Source organism: Sceloporus occidentalis, unplaced genomic scaffold (assembly GCF_023333645.1).
Source record: "Sceloporus occidentalis isolate IW3139 unplaced genomic scaffold, rSceOcc1.0.p SCAF_2, whole genome shotgun sequence".
NCBI classification, from domain to species: Eukaryota; Metazoa; Chordata; class Lepidosauria; order Squamata; family Phrynosomatidae; genus Sceloporus; species Sceloporus occidentalis.
Genome location: NW_028316982.1, coordinates 57892974 through 57908585, shown reverse-complemented (window position 1 = coordinate 57908585; position 15612 = coordinate 57892974). Strand labels below are relative to the sequence as shown.

General features: G+C 39.8%; 1 protein-coding gene across 1 annotated transcript; it reads right to left on the bottom strand.

Moving 5' to 3' along the window:
* Window positions 1-3744: 3744 nt before the first annotated feature.
* GPR148 (G protein-coupled receptor 148) lies at window positions 3745-4794 on the bottom strand. The gene has a single exon (XM_089508322.1). It carries the CDS (start codon window positions 4792-4794, stop codon window positions 3745-3747), a length of 1050 nt encoding a protein of 349 aa, XP_089364448.1.
* Window positions 4795-15612: the final 10818 nt, after the last annotated feature.

The following is a 15612-nucleotide window of genomic DNA, read 5'->3' as shown; positions in this document are numbered from 1 at the left end:
TGTCCTGCCCAGCGCAGCTGCATCCTCAATAGCATGACCTCAATGCTGGTGATCCCTGCTTGCTCAAGGACAGCAACATTTGTCACATAGTCAGTCCAGTGCATATTTAGAATTGTGTGTAAACAGCGCTGATGAAAGCGTTTGAGGAGTTGTAGGTGTTGGCGATAGGTGACCCATGTTTCAGACCCATAAAGGAGAATAGACAGTACAATGGCTCTATACACACTGATTTTTGTGCTTCGCCTCAGGTGTTTGTTAGTCCAGACACTTTTGTGAAGCCTTCTGAATGCATTATATGCCTTTGCTAGTCTGTGATTGATCTCTTTATCAATCTTGGCGTCTGAGGAGATGATGCTTCCCAGGTACGTAGGTGAACGGTTGGGCGGACTTAAGCACAGATGTGCCTACAGTGATGTGGGGATGGCAGTGTTCTTCCTGTGGTGCAGGCTGGTAGAGAATTTCTGTTTTCTTCAGACTGACTTCCAGCCCAAAAAGCTCTGCAGCTGTAGCAAACCAAGATGTTAGGCGCTGCAGAGCTGCTTTTGTATGGGCAATGAGGGCAGCATAATCAGCAAAAAGTAGCTCATGGACTAGATAGTTTAGAGTCTTGGTGCGAGCCCTCAGGCGGCTTAAGTTAAACAGGCTATCATCAGTATGGTAGCGTATATAAATGCTGTCTTCTTCTTAGAGATTTGCCGTAGCCCTTTGGAACATCATGCTGGAGAAGATTGTAAATAGAGTTGGAGTGAGAACACAACCTTGTTTCTCACCATTAGTTATTAGAAAGGGCTCCGAGAGAGCATCGCCATATCTGACTTGACCTTGCTGGCCTTCATGTAGCAGGATAATCATTCTGAGGAGTACAATTGTTTTTACAGTTACAACATACTGCCTACTGCACTACTACCTATCTTAAGAAGCTGAACCTGTGCATTGATTATGCACAATATATGAGTAAAACTCTTTTTATACCTTAACTGAGTTTGATTCCTTTGTCTGCTAAACATGTGTGTGTTGGGATGGTGGGATGGATATTGGTCTAATTCCTGCTGTAGTGCAGTATTACTCTCCTAGAGAGACTCCCCTCTCTAATCCAAGTCTCCCCTCTTAATACCATCTTTATACTTTCCCTTGATGTAAATCCACTCTCATCCTTAGCAAGACAAGTGTGTAAGCAGTGCTTGTACATACTGTACTTCTAAGACAAACAAATGTGGATTTTGTCTATCAAAAATACATAATGTATTCTTTATCATTGTTTGGATCCCCCCCACCAAAAAACCCCAAACCAAACCAAACCAAACCAAAACAAAACCTTGAAGTGTTACATGAAGCATCTACTCTTGTTAGTTTCTTTCTTCCCTTTCCTCAGAGAAGCATCATGAAGTGGCTGCATCAGGGGCAGAGTCAGAGGGAGTGAAGTGGGAGTCAATAATCCTTACTGAGACAGTCTGAAAGTGTTACACTCATCTACCTTTCACGCCAGTGCATAAACAAAGGCAACATTATTACTTCTGAAGAACAGGATTCTTAATTACAAATTTTGGTTTCTGAACTATGCAAAACAGCTGAAGACCATTCAAATATCCTGGTAATCTGTGCAGTATCCACACTGTGCAGCCAGTGTGGTGTAGTGGTTTGAGCATTAAACTATAAACGTTACCAAATGTGGCTGAGAAGGAAGTGGATTTGGTGATACCCATCGCATAATGCCACCTCTGACCCATAGCTGCTCTGTCCCCAATGCATCCCTTTTCATTCATGGAGAAAACTGTGTCACTGTGTCCTCTCCTTCCCCCAGTCCATCCTCCCCTTCACTATTCCCAAATGTCATGTTACCTCCCCCCCATTTATTTATTTATTAATTTATTAATATATTTATGTATTTATTTCTTTCTTTCTTTCTTTCTTTCTTTCTTTCTTTCTTTCTTTCTTTCCTTCTATGGGGCAACAGGGCTTTGGAATTGCATAGGAAAAAAAGGGGGTACTAAAAATCCCTAAAGGCATGCTGGGTGGGGAGGCAGAGTTAAGGGAGGGACAACAGCCCCAGCTGCACAATTGATTGAAATGTGATGATGGCTGGTTGGGAAGTGATATGTTGCCATTTTATTTTTCCTAGCATGACTGCTGTGAGAACAGGGCTTGTGTGGTAAAATACTATGGACTTTATTACATGGGGGGGGGGGGGTCAGGGGAAAAGAAGGGGTTTAAATGGACATTAGCCCATGAAAATTGTGCATCACAATTAAAGAGGACTTATCCTGACAATAAACAGGTATTAACCAGCAACAAATCATTCACGGGAAATCTGGAGACCAGGGTTTGACTCCCTGCTTGGCCCGTGGATCCCATTGGGTGACCTTGAGGAAGTCACACTTTCTTAGTCTCAGAGCATGGCAAAGACAAACTGCCTCTGAACAAATCTTGCCAAGAAAACCCCCTGATAGTTTGACTTAGTTTGACTTAGTGCTGCCATAAGTCAGAAACAACTTGAAGGCACAGAACAGCAACAGCAATAACCTGTACATATGAAAAATAAAAGCTGATAGCAGAAAACATCTGCTGTGAGTTACTTTTACTGAAAGTGGTTCATAGTTCAGAGTTTCTCCATCTCTGATGGTTGCCTAGAGCCACCAGACCAGCCCAAGAAACATATCAGGAATGGTTGCTTCACTAAGCAAAACTAGGTCCTGATTTTCCAATCAGCAAGATAAGTACATAGCAACACATAATGAAATTCTATCCATCCCCCCCCCCCCCCCCCATTTTGCATTCCCTTGGCTAAAATGTAAACAGCTACTCTGGCAAATCAAACCCTTGGTCCAGAATAATAATGCTGAAAAAAGTAATTTTACCCTCTGTTATCATCACAGTATTTCATGTACCTGTGTGATGAAACTGTTAAAAATGTGCTGAAGATAAAATATGGGCTATAATATATTGGTTCCCTGTTGCAACTCCCCCTGCCCTTGGGAACTCACTAATTTGTATTCTATTTATTCATAGAGCAGGATAACACTATACATTTTTCTTGGATTCATACTTCTTTTTATGCTCAAATAGACTTAAAGGTAGATAAATAAAAAGCAATTTACAAAACAGTGCACAGGACAGAATATGGCATATTATATTCTATGGGATTAATATCCTTCTACAAGATGGGAGACATTTGTGCTTTAGAAATCCAAGTTGGGATGTAGGTAATCACCATTACGATCATAAGAAGTGTCTGTTCCCACTTGAAAACCAGGCGTATTTCAGAGTCCAAAATCTGAATAGCATGCCAGTTACTTTGGTCCTTTTGTCTTTCAGTTTTCTCTGTAGAAGATTTTCCCCCTTCCTTTGTTAAATTCCTCCTCTAAATTATTGCTAAACATAATGATTAGAATAGATTCTAATCCAAATGTAAGATATTATTAGGCTAAAACTTCAATACAACCATGTCGCTTTAGCATTTACAACGCACATTGACCTAAATATTGTTGATAGTCTTGAGCAGAATACACCCACTGAAACAGTGGTATTTACCTAAATGTTAACTCATCATTCAACAACTGATTGAATGGGACTATTGTAGTTAGAGTTACCAATGGGATGCTTGATAATTGTCTTCTCAAAACCAATTCACTAATTGTGTATCTAGTAGATTGCTTCAACTATTGAAAAAAAATATTTCCAGTTTGTTAGAAGGGGTCGCACAACTACAGGTCCTAGATACAGTTAGTCCAGTACATATGTTTCTGCTCAAGCAGAAGAAGTAGGAGACACCACAGTAGAACGTTTCCATCTAAGAAAGAACTTAAGGGAGGAGGAGATCTCTCTGTATCGGAGCCCACAGAGGTAAGGTGACAAAGCTTTGGGCAGAATGATCAACACATTGCAGACAACCAGAGAGAGCCATATGCCTGTCTGTGGCCCTATGACAGCGTTAACATAGAGCAGTGACTCTACCACTGTGGCCAAGAGAGGAGAGAAATGAAAGAACAAAATAATTTGGTGCATCAGGAATGTCACGCTTGCTCTAGAGCAGATGCTCTTCCATATCCCTGACTCTTTTGTTTTGAAATACAGGATCATATAACAACAGAGCACAAGGAACAAACAGAGGAAAAGGGCAGAGACTGAAAGGACATAGCAACATTTCACTGCATTGTTTCCATGTAAAATCATTGCCAGAATTATGGGAACTGAACAGTCTTCCATAGAACACACACTGGGTTTCTGAGTACTCTTGAGTATTAAAAAAACAATCCCAGGGAAAATCCCAGAAGAGATCCATAGAAATAGTATCAGCTTCTTTGTGCGTGAAGAAGGCAAAATGGAGAGATAATGTAAAGGCCAAAGAATGGCCAAGTATGTGTCCAGTACCATTGCTGCAGCTGTTAGCAGCCCTCCGCAATAAGTCATTGCTAACAAAAACAACAGGACTACGCAGGCACTTTTGGAAAGCCTGAGGTAAGACACACTCAAAACCTCAGACATGGTGTAGAGTATCAGATATAGCAAATCACAAAGCAAAGCATTCCCCAGCAACAAGTACCTTGTTTCCTGGCGGATGTTGACATGGGAAAAAATCACAAACAAGATGAAAGGAATGACGAAGATAGCGGCTATAAGGCATATGATTGGTGGGATCAGAAACATCTTTGTCTTAAAATATGGAGAATAGACAATCCATTCTTGGATGCCTTTTGAAGAGGGTATATCCAAAGAGAAGGAGGTATTAACTCCAAGTCTGCTGTAGAAGGAGGTCTCATTCAAAATCCTTTCTGATGTACATAGGAGGAACTTCATTTCTCCTGGAGATTTGTAGTACTGGCAGATGTGGATAAAAAGCTGTGGGGTTCTTCAACACTGAGCTTTTGCAATAATGAGCAATGGCACATTTTATAGCTACCAGAATATCATTGGTAGCCAATTCTAGAAGAATATCTGCTTGTAGAATACAAGTATTTATAAGGGAACTCCAAAAATAGACATGAAAATCCCCACAATAAAGTGGATCTTCTCCATCCCTGAAAGAATAACAGTGTAGTAGAGAAGGGAGCACTTTCATAAAGGGCTTAAAAATCAAAATGTAAGCAAGCAGTCTAGGAAGGAAATATATGGGCTACTCATTAAGAAGAATTTGAGTTTGTTCACATTGCATTATGGCAACAAAGTAGCAGATGGAATATTAGCTTGATTAAACAGATGTGACGATATAAAAGGGGACATTCCAAATATGCCAATGCAATCAGGTTGTAAATGGAGCCAGGAGATATGCTGGAGTGTTTAAATGCAGTAAGAATGTATTGAATCAGTTCAATCAATAAGCATGGTGCTCTTAGCTCCTGAAAGACAAGTGCACCATAATAATTTAATGGGTGATTCTTAGCAGATTTCAGAAATACATTTGCAACTAATCTGAAAGAGCTTGACTCATTTACACACAGAGACAGACAGATAGGCAGACAGACAGAACAAAATCCTATATATATTTGTAACCATGTGTGATCTTGATAGCAGAAAAACAGGTTAATTTCAAATTAAGGGTTAAAATGTAGCTTGAGCCTAGTCTAAAATTTGAACATCTATTTTAAAAAAATAAGTTTTAGGCAAAAGTTGTAAGAGTCACCTAGACCAGAATGAACCAATACAATGTAATGAATGGACATTTAAAAAAGATCAGGCTAAAGACATTGTTTTCTTACAGTTAATTCAAGTATTGTTACAATATAACAAATGTCCGCACATTTCACATCAATCCTATATATACTTCCCCAGAAATAATGCACCATGGGAAGTATGAGTAATCATGCAGTGCATAACAAGAGGAAAAGATAGCCAAAGAAATAATTAAATACATCTAGAATGAACATAACACAAATCAATAAATTTTTTTATTAAAGAATGTTTCAACAGTCATGTCCACCAAGACTGCAAAGTTTATAGAGAAAGAGGGAAAGAACGCATATTTCATTGCAGGTGATGACTTGAGCTGGTGTTTGTAGCCAACAGTTATTGGAGGATTCAGGCAACTATAGGTTAGATGTAAGCAGACAAAAAGATTACTATTTGATCTTTGACCTTCCATTGAGAATTATTAAATGTGGGATTGTTGTGGGAATCTTAAAAGCCTGGACTTTCTCTCACTAAATCCACCAGCTTGACAGAGCAAAGATGACAAAAGGACCCAGGAGATGCTGAGAATCCAAAGTTTATTTGCCGGCAAGTCCTCAGTGGAAATCAAGTTTCAAAAACTGAGGCCAAGAACAAAAGAAAATGGCTGTCTATATAGTAGTTTAAACAAGGAGGTCCCTAACATAAATTCTATTGGCTGGTTCAAAGTTCAAACGTACAAAACTTTCTTACAATCAGAGCAAAGATACATGAATACATTAAAATACACTTAAGGCACTTTTGGAATATTCCATCACCCTTTTCACCTATGTGTTACTTCCTCATTCAAGGATGCTGCCTCTTAATTGTTTTGTCTTTCAAAGCAGACCAGGTGCCTTGATGAGCCTTCAAAGGTCATCTTGTCTCTAAACATTCCTACTGCAAAACCTTTTCAGCATTTTCTTTCTCACAAGACTTCAACTCAAAAAGCTCATTTCTGTGTATCCACAGTGCAACCATTTTCTATAAATCTATTGTGGGGATATCCAGCCATTTTAGGATGAGAGATAATACTAATTCTCCAGAGGCAGCATCTAATCTTCATGGCTAGTTTAAAAGCCTCTCTACCTACACTACACAGTTTGAAAGATATTTACTCCACATTACACAGATCCTGAGCTTTCAGGGGAAAAAAACACTCAGCTGTTGGCCAGCTTGAAAAATCCATGTTCTTAGAATCAACCCCTCAATAGAATGTTCTGCCAATCAGATTGTATTCCTATTATCAATGGTTTGGAAGTAGCACTAGCAAATAGTCATCTATTGGGTGAACTCAATAGGGATTTCTTCTGAATAGATATGTATAGGACTGCACTATTAGTTGGCCAGCATCTTACATAATTGCTTGTGACCCCAGCAATGTTTATTTACATGATAGGTAAATACACTAATCCCTTGGTATCTGCTGGGGTTTGGTTCTGTCTGTGACTCCTTTGATGTATGGTAAAAATACAGAATAGGGAAACTGGTGAGGAAACACAAATTCCAAATGGTTTACAAACCAACCAAGAAAATCCAGCAAATGCTGCGCTCAGTGAAGGACAGGAGAGACCCTCTCACAGCCACAGGAGTTTACCGCATACCGTGCAGCTGTGGACAAGTCTACATAAGGACCAACAAATGGAGTGTTCAAACACGTATCAACGAGCATGAGAGACACTGCAGGCTGCGTCAGCCAGAAAAAACAGCAATAGCAGAACACATTATAAACTATCCTGGGCATAAAATACTGTTTGAAAACACTGAAATTCTGGACCGTGCCAATAACTATCAGGTCAGCATGTACAGGGAAGCCATTGAAATCCACAAATACCAAGACAACTTCAACAGGAAAGAAGAAACCCTTAAAGTTAGCAAAGTTTGGCTACAATCCTGAAAAACACAAAAAACAAGACCCAGCAAAATGCAAATTGAAAACCACCCAGAGTCAGGGGTTTTCCCAGCAGACAATGATCACTAATTAAACAGACACTAATCCTCTTTGCATATCCTCCCATCCTGAGGCATTGCCATTCTACAATAGAACAATACACAGATTAACATGGAAATCCCTCCTTCCTACCCAGGGTCACACAATATATACACACCCCACTCTCTTCCCTACCAACATTCTCTGAAGATGCCAGCTACAGATGCTGGTGAAACATCAGGAATAAACTCTTCTAGAACATGGCCACATAGCCCCAAAAATCCACAAAAAACTATGGATGCCGGCCATGAAAGTCTTTGACTTCACACTGTAGTAATAATCATAATAAAAATGCCTGGTAATGGCAGGACAACAAGCAGAGGTCAACTCTGAATTCTGTGATAAGGGAGTTCCAGAACTTAAGGGCAGCCACCAAAAAGGGCTTCTCTCTTCTCCCCATCAACAATGCCACTGAAGGTGGTGGGACTGAGAGAAGAGCTTCTGTTGAAGATCTTAGGTGCTTGGCAGGCTCATACAGTGCCACCTTCTGGACTCATTTCTCTAGGAAGGAATGGAGGTCCTGTAAAACAGTGCCTTCAAGTCCCATCCAGTTGGCAGCCTAGGAGGATAGCATCATTGGTGGTATGGAAAGTCATCAAGAGGTCTGGCAGAACCAGTGGGAACACACTTCTCCTGTTCAGCTTTCAGTGTAGGTCTTTCACCAACATTACCAAAGCCATCTTTGTCCCATATCCAGGTCTTATGACAGACAGAAATGACTCTAGATAATTTGTTTCATCCAGGAATTCCTGGAGGTGGGAATTAAGCATATGCCTTAATACCTTGCCCTCAGACAGAATATTGGATACTGGCTGATAATTTTACATTGTAGAGCGATTCAGGGCAGTGTTTTCCAACAAAGGCCATATGGCTGCCTCCTTTAGGCAAGTTGAAACTCTGCCTTGTTGTAAGGAGGCCATAACAATCCATTCACCCTCTCAGCCAGTTCTCCTCTGGCTTGTTTTAATAAATCTACTCCAGCCACAGAAGCTCAGATTACCTGCAACTTCCCAGAGGACTTTCTTTTCTGCTGCTCTGAAACTGTGGAATGACCTGCTGGAGGAGATCTGTCTTATCACCATCTTAGATGCCTTCAAGAAGGCTGTCAAGATGGATCTCTTCCAGTGGGCCTTCCCAAACTGACCTCCTGAAGAAGGATAGCCCCATCCGCCTTAACAGTACATTCCATTCCATTTTGATTATTGTAGATCAAGTTACTGATGTAATTATTTTAATTATTGAATTTTTATTAATTTTAATGGTGGGAGGGGTTAGGGGTTAATGTAACTTTTTATTGTGTTTTTGTAATTTTTAATGCTGTAATCCCACCTCGATCTGCTGGGAGCAGTGGAAAATATAAATAAACATTATTAACTAACATTATTATTATTATTATTATTATTATTATTATTATCTATTATTAACTAAGGGCAAAAGTCTAGATGGCTAAGGTAGAGGCTCTCACTTCTCCAAGGATATTGTCCATATCCTTGGGCTGTACAAATGTAAAAGAACTCATTATTATTGAACAAGCAGAAGCCAAATTTACATCCATTGGGACTGTATCAACAATAGCATCCAAGTCAGAGTAGATTTAAATGCATTTATCTGCAAAAGGCCGTGCAAATTCATCACAGTGGGCTGTTGAGTCTGTTTTTTTACTGAAGGATCAGAATGAGATAGGTAGGCAGAGCTTTGGAAAATTTGTTTTTTCGGGGAGGATGACAACCAGATTCCCAGAATCCCCCAGACACCTTGGCAATGTGGGCTAAGGTATTCATGGAGTTGCAGTCCAAAGGGTAACTGTTAATCTTTTGCAATAACAGAGGCAGAAAGAATGAGAGGATAAAAGATGTGCCCAGGATAACAAGCATCACAGAAACCATTTCTGCTCCTTCAGCTCTTCAAGGTGAACCAAGAATGGGACTGATTGGGTGATGTGACATGAGGTAACACTTAATCTCAGAGATCCAGCCGGCATTAGGGGTGTAGGGGCAAAATGAGGTCATAGCCTCCCAGTATGAATTTTGCCCCTCAGTTTACTTTCAGTCTCCACATTTCTAGCTGCTGAACATTTAGAAATATAGTTTAGACATCCAAAGAAAAGGACCAAGCAAAGGAAATGTGAATACAGAAAATATAAGAGTTCTGGGTGTGAATGATTTCCAGTGTCTCAATTTCTGCAAAGCTAGACATTTGGGGACTAAAGGAAAGTGTGATATGGTGGGGCAGACTTCTTATTTTGGAGGGATGACCCTATTCTCTCTCTCTCCCCCTCCAAGCTAAACCCAGATTGTTGTCAATGCTGGTTTCATTTTGATCCCAAGCTGGAACATGGATTTTTATCAAGCCTTTATTTAAGCCTAAGTGGTTAATTGATTTTATTCAATTTGTTAATGAGCACACCATCTTGCCCTATGAACAGTGCGAAATGCCACATGTCCAAACTGGGTTCAGGAAAGGAAGAAGCACTTGGAATCATGTTACCAGTTAAAATACAGTGGGCCCTTGGTATCCGCTGGGGTTTGGTTTCAGGACTTCCCGTGGATACCAAAATCCATGAATGCTTAAGTCCCATTAAATACAATGGTGTAGTGAAATGGTGACCCTTATATAAAATAGCAAAATCATGACTCGCTTTTTGCCATGGATATCATTTTGGAATATTTTCAAACTGTGGATAGTTGAATCCGTGGATAAGGAATCAATGGATATGGAAGGCTGACTGTATTTTACTTTAAATTAGTTGGCCCCTGTATCCACAGTTTTTTTATCCACAGGTTCAACTAGCCACAGCTTGAAAATATTACAAACACACACACACAAAACCTTGATTTTGCCATTTTATGTAAGTGACACCATTTTATTGTGCCACTGGTTTTAATGGGACCTGACATCCATGGATTTTGGTATCCATGGGGGGTCCTGGAACCAAATCCCAGAAGATACCAAGGGCCCACTGTATTTTAACTGGTAACATGATTCCAAGTGCTTCCTCCTTTCCTGAACCCAGTTTGGACATGTGGCATTTCTCATTGCTTATAGGGCATGATGGTGTGTGTGTGAGTGAGTGAATAATTGAATAGTGTTGATGTATTCTTCATTTTCTGCTACATTTTTTTAAAAAAAGGCTGGATTGTAGAGCTAGAAGACACAGCAGAAGACAGGGTACCAAATGAAACAGTCTGCTCTGTGCCAGGTTTCCCCATATCCTGTTATCTCTTGTGATTTAACCCATACACCAGGCAAAAGACAAAAGACAAGAGTAGTTGTGATAAGAGTCCAGAACTTGCCAGAAGCATGCCGGAGAAATGAACCAAGATCATGCTGCTAGTTTACAGATGGACTAAAATGAAATAATCACCACTTTTTAGATCTGATGCTGCAAATATAATGTTATCTCCCTGTTCGACCAGTAACTATGCACATAAAGAACAATTTCCCTACTGCTCACTCCCTGGCTGCCTTCTGCTAGCAACAAGGCAGCCAGACCTTCTGCTTGCTTTATTTGCTAGTTGGCTTCCCAATCAATACCTGCTTCTGTGTGCGTTGTTCTGCTTTGCACTGTGCAACAATGATCAGCAAAATGTGGAATGGAACATGGAGAGGAATTCATGATCTAATTCATATTCTGCTGCACTTGTTGCTAGACCTCTAACAGCTTGTTTTAATCTTTAGAACAGCTAACTACATATACAGATATCATTCTTCACTAATTGTCTTCTTGATGGAAATGAGTAATTTTAGTAATTTTTCCCCACTGTATAATCCTTGAGGACTCCAGTTTAATACTTATTTCGAGTAAATTTGGATATGGTTGTTTTGCTCAGAAAACCACGAACAGCATTTTCTACACTGAAAATAATATTTCTGCACAGAAAATGCAAAAATACCACGTGTGAAATTTACATAGAATACGTCATGAACTGCAAAGATTCTTACTAGTCCAACATTCTTTTTGTCAAAGTTTCTCAACATTTCAACCATTTCCCAAAAAGTTTTGAATATTCTTTCCATCCCCAGCTGTATATTGCTATAGAACAGTGGTTTGCAGAGCATAGCCTTCAATATGTTGTTGGACTGCAATTCCCGTTATCCTTCACTACTGGACATTTTGGCTAAAGTTGGAGGGAGCTGCAGTCCAGGAACATCTAAAGGGCCATACGTTGCCCATTTCTGCTTTTGGCAAGGCTGTTTCAGTAGAGTCTAGATGGTTCCCAGTCTTAACAGGAAAATATTCCAGAACAGAAATAGTCTTTACCAAGAAGGGTTTACCTCAGGGATGACTAGCTTAGGAAACTGAGCCCTATTTTAATTTGTCTGAACAAGGGTTGAAATTCCTATAATATTTCTCATTCAGTATTGTCAGAAGTACTTGGCTCAACTCTTACATGATTTCGGCGGCTAGATTGGTCTTTGCCTCTTGTTGGAAAGGAGATGTCCATCCTACTTGGAATGCTTGGCTGCTTAAACTTTTAGACTTTATGGAATTGGATAAACTTACATGCTTTGTTCTGAACCTGAGTTAGGATAAGAGGAAAATGAATTGGCAGCCTTTGGTAATCTTTTTAGAGTCTGAAAACAAGACCCACAATTTTATTTGGTAACTAAATAATTATCGTTTGACGTTTTTCTTTTTTCTTCTTCTTTTTTTTTGATGTATAGTTAAGCGATGCTGATTGTTGTCATTAATTGTGGAACTGTTAAACTAAAAACAAGTACATAAGTTATAAATGTATGAATGCAACTCTGGAAAGTACCACCGAGTTTAAAATTAATGCTTATTTATATTGCTGTATTATTTCGTAAGAAAGGGATATTTTCTTCTTTTAGGATTTTTTTTGTATTAAGGAACTTTGCGGAGCAAAAGATCACTTCTGTCCCTCCGAGGGAAGTCATTTGTTGTCTATTTGTGTGGGTATGTTTGGAGATTGTGGGTTGGATGGGGTTTATCTGCTTTGTATGTTTGTAACTGTCATATGTAATGATGTATATTATGTTGTGCTGTTGTTGTATGTTTTTATGCTATTACTAAAATTTAATAAAGACTATTATTAAAAAAAAAAGAAGTACTTGGCTCAACTCAAAGCCCAATCATCCTCTACCCAGAAAAAGGGAGTGGGAAGAGAAGCCACTTTAGTAGCTGGATTCCAAGAAAAGAGTCAGCTATGTTAGGAACTAAAAGCATATTTGATGATTTAGAAAATAATATATTATTGAATAGTTAAAAGCCTTTCCATAATGTGAAGAAAAGCTTTCAATCCAAATTTTCATCTTCAGAGAAAATTAATTTTGTATAAACATTGGAAGGACTGCTGGTGGAGTCTTCACACAACCAGTAGTGTCCGCACACATGGTGATGTTGCCATCTACTCTTTTTTATTCTACTTTGACACAGTGGCTCTGCATTTTAGCCACACATCATCATCCTGCCAACATAACATTCAGGAAAAGGTAGTCAAAACCAGTAGGATACACACAGCCTTGACAGACCAGTGATAATGGCTGGCATTGGGGCAGAGCGGGGGTGTGGTGTCTGCATGATGTGTGCCCCCATGCCAGCAGTGGGCATCATGGCACTCCTCTGGCACTGTTTCCAGATGACAGGAGTGCCGAAGGGATGCAGCTATGGCAGCTATGGCACCTTTCTGTGATGCAAAAAGGAGCTGCTTTTTGCAGCTCCTTTTTGCTGCATGGAAAGGCCAGATTGGGGCTGTGGCATGTATTTGCTGTAGCCCCAATCCAACGTGAAAAGGGCAGCTCCAGGCCTGTTCAGTCTGTTTGGTCTGTTCAGCCCCTTAATCTCAAAATTTATTTCAAGCCTATCTGTGTATTTAGATGTCAAAGCTTTGTGATGAATTTCCCACTTCAGCCATTATTTCAAAAATAGCCATGTGTTTCCACACCTTGCAGGTAGATATTGCATCATGGAACACATATCTTATAATAGCATGTGGTCAATAATATGTGAAAAACTTGGTGTAGAATCAATATTTATTTTTCTTTCTTCTCTGCATGGATTTATAGTAGTTCTCTTTGTCTCTACACATTAATTGCTGAACAGTTGTGTTCAAAATTCTGACCCTAGTTCTTGTCACCTTTTACTTTGGCTTCTTTTGTTTCACATGCCATCCACTGAAGTTTCTCTCTTTTTGAATTCTTCTTTAACAATGTCTCTGGCTTTGGTCCACAGCTCTTCTGGCTCTTGGTCACTTAGGTTTTACAGTGCAAATTTATTTTTACATGATCTATACATTCTACCGGGCTATTTTTGAAGTTGCATTTTGGTTGTTGTATGTGTTCAAATCATATCTTATGGTGATCCTAAGCCTTACCTATCACAGGGGTTTCTTGGAAAGATATGTTCAGGTTAGGTTTGCCTTTGCCTCCATCTGAGGCTAAGAGAGAGTGACTTTCCATGTCTGAGTGAGCTTTGGTCTCCAGAGTGCAGTCCAATGCTCATACCACTACACCTCATTGACATTTGGGTATAATGATTAATTTAGTGTTCTTTTTAGCTTTTTTTGCTGCTGTGCCCCAAAGACAAAAAGCATATGCAACCTAGCTGGGGTCATAATACAGTCAGCCTTCTGTATCCATGGATTCCTTATCCATGGATTCAATCATTCATGGCTTGAAAATATTCAAAAAATGTATAAATTCAAAAAACAAACAAACCTTGCTTTTGCCATTTTAAACAAGGAACAACATTTTACCACACCATTGTATTTAATGGGACTTGAGCAGCCACAGATTTTGGTATCCGTGGGGTTTGAAATTCTTTATTACGGTCAAAGACCGTACCAAAACATTTCTTTCCTTTTTCTGTTCTAAAGGTGGCCAGTATGTCCCCGCAGCCATCCAAGTATTTGTCAGCAAAATAATTTCCCAGATGCTGTATGGCTGTCAGGTATACATGCTTATTGATTACAACTCACTCGAAGTAGCACAAACCAAATTTTTAAGAGCAATTACAAGAATTCCAACATGCATCCCAAATGTAATACTCAGGTTGGAGACAGGACAAATTTCTATGGAAGCCTGAATATTGATGGTAACCATGGGGGGGGGGGGGGGGGAGGTGTCCTGGAACCAACCCCAGCAGATACCAAGAGTCCACTATATTGCCAGAGTGAAAACTGGAAAGAGTTCCTGTACCTTTAATGGTTGACTAGGAAAGGGGATTTCAGCAAGTGTTGCTTTTCATGCAACCAGATCACAAGCAATGCCTCCTGAAATTCCCTCTTCTATACAACCATCCCTATTACAAGACCACTCTCTAGTTTTCATTCTGGCCACTCAGCCCCAGGCTTCCTTCTTGATCACCAGGCTTTGGTAATTGACTTGTTAGCCCATATGTGAGGTCACCAGATGACCCAATAGACAGAAAATTGGTCCTTGATCTGCTTCAGTTGTTCACTCTTGAATTAAACCAAAGTGTTTTGTTATCTTGAGAGATTTCATCAGGTTGAATTTCATAAGAGTTCTACAAGTCACTTCACCCATCAGTAGCCAGCAGTGGTGATGACACAGACAATAGTGAACACAACTGCTTACTTATAAATAGAATAGACCCTCCCAGTTGGATTATTTAATATTGCCTGTTCTTGAGCTTCTGAATGGTATCAAATTCTACGATGGAATGCCCAGGAAGATTGAAGTGTTCTACAACTAGCTTTTGTATATCCCCATTTTAATGTCCATTTTTCCTCTGGCTCAGGTACTGGCCTGTTTGCCCAGTGTAGAGTGCTGAAAGGCACTGCTGACATAGTATGGCATAAATCACATTAGAGGCCAAGCAGCTGAAAGATCCTCTAATATTGTGGTGATATCATTAGGTCCTGTGATTACATTTCCTGAATAGATGTGTAGGCAGAGTTGGTATCTGAGTTGGTGGCAAGGTTTAGTACCCATGGCCACATCAGTGTTGTATGTACTGTAGGTGAGTAACTGAGGTTTAGAGGCCTTTACTTGGCTACTTA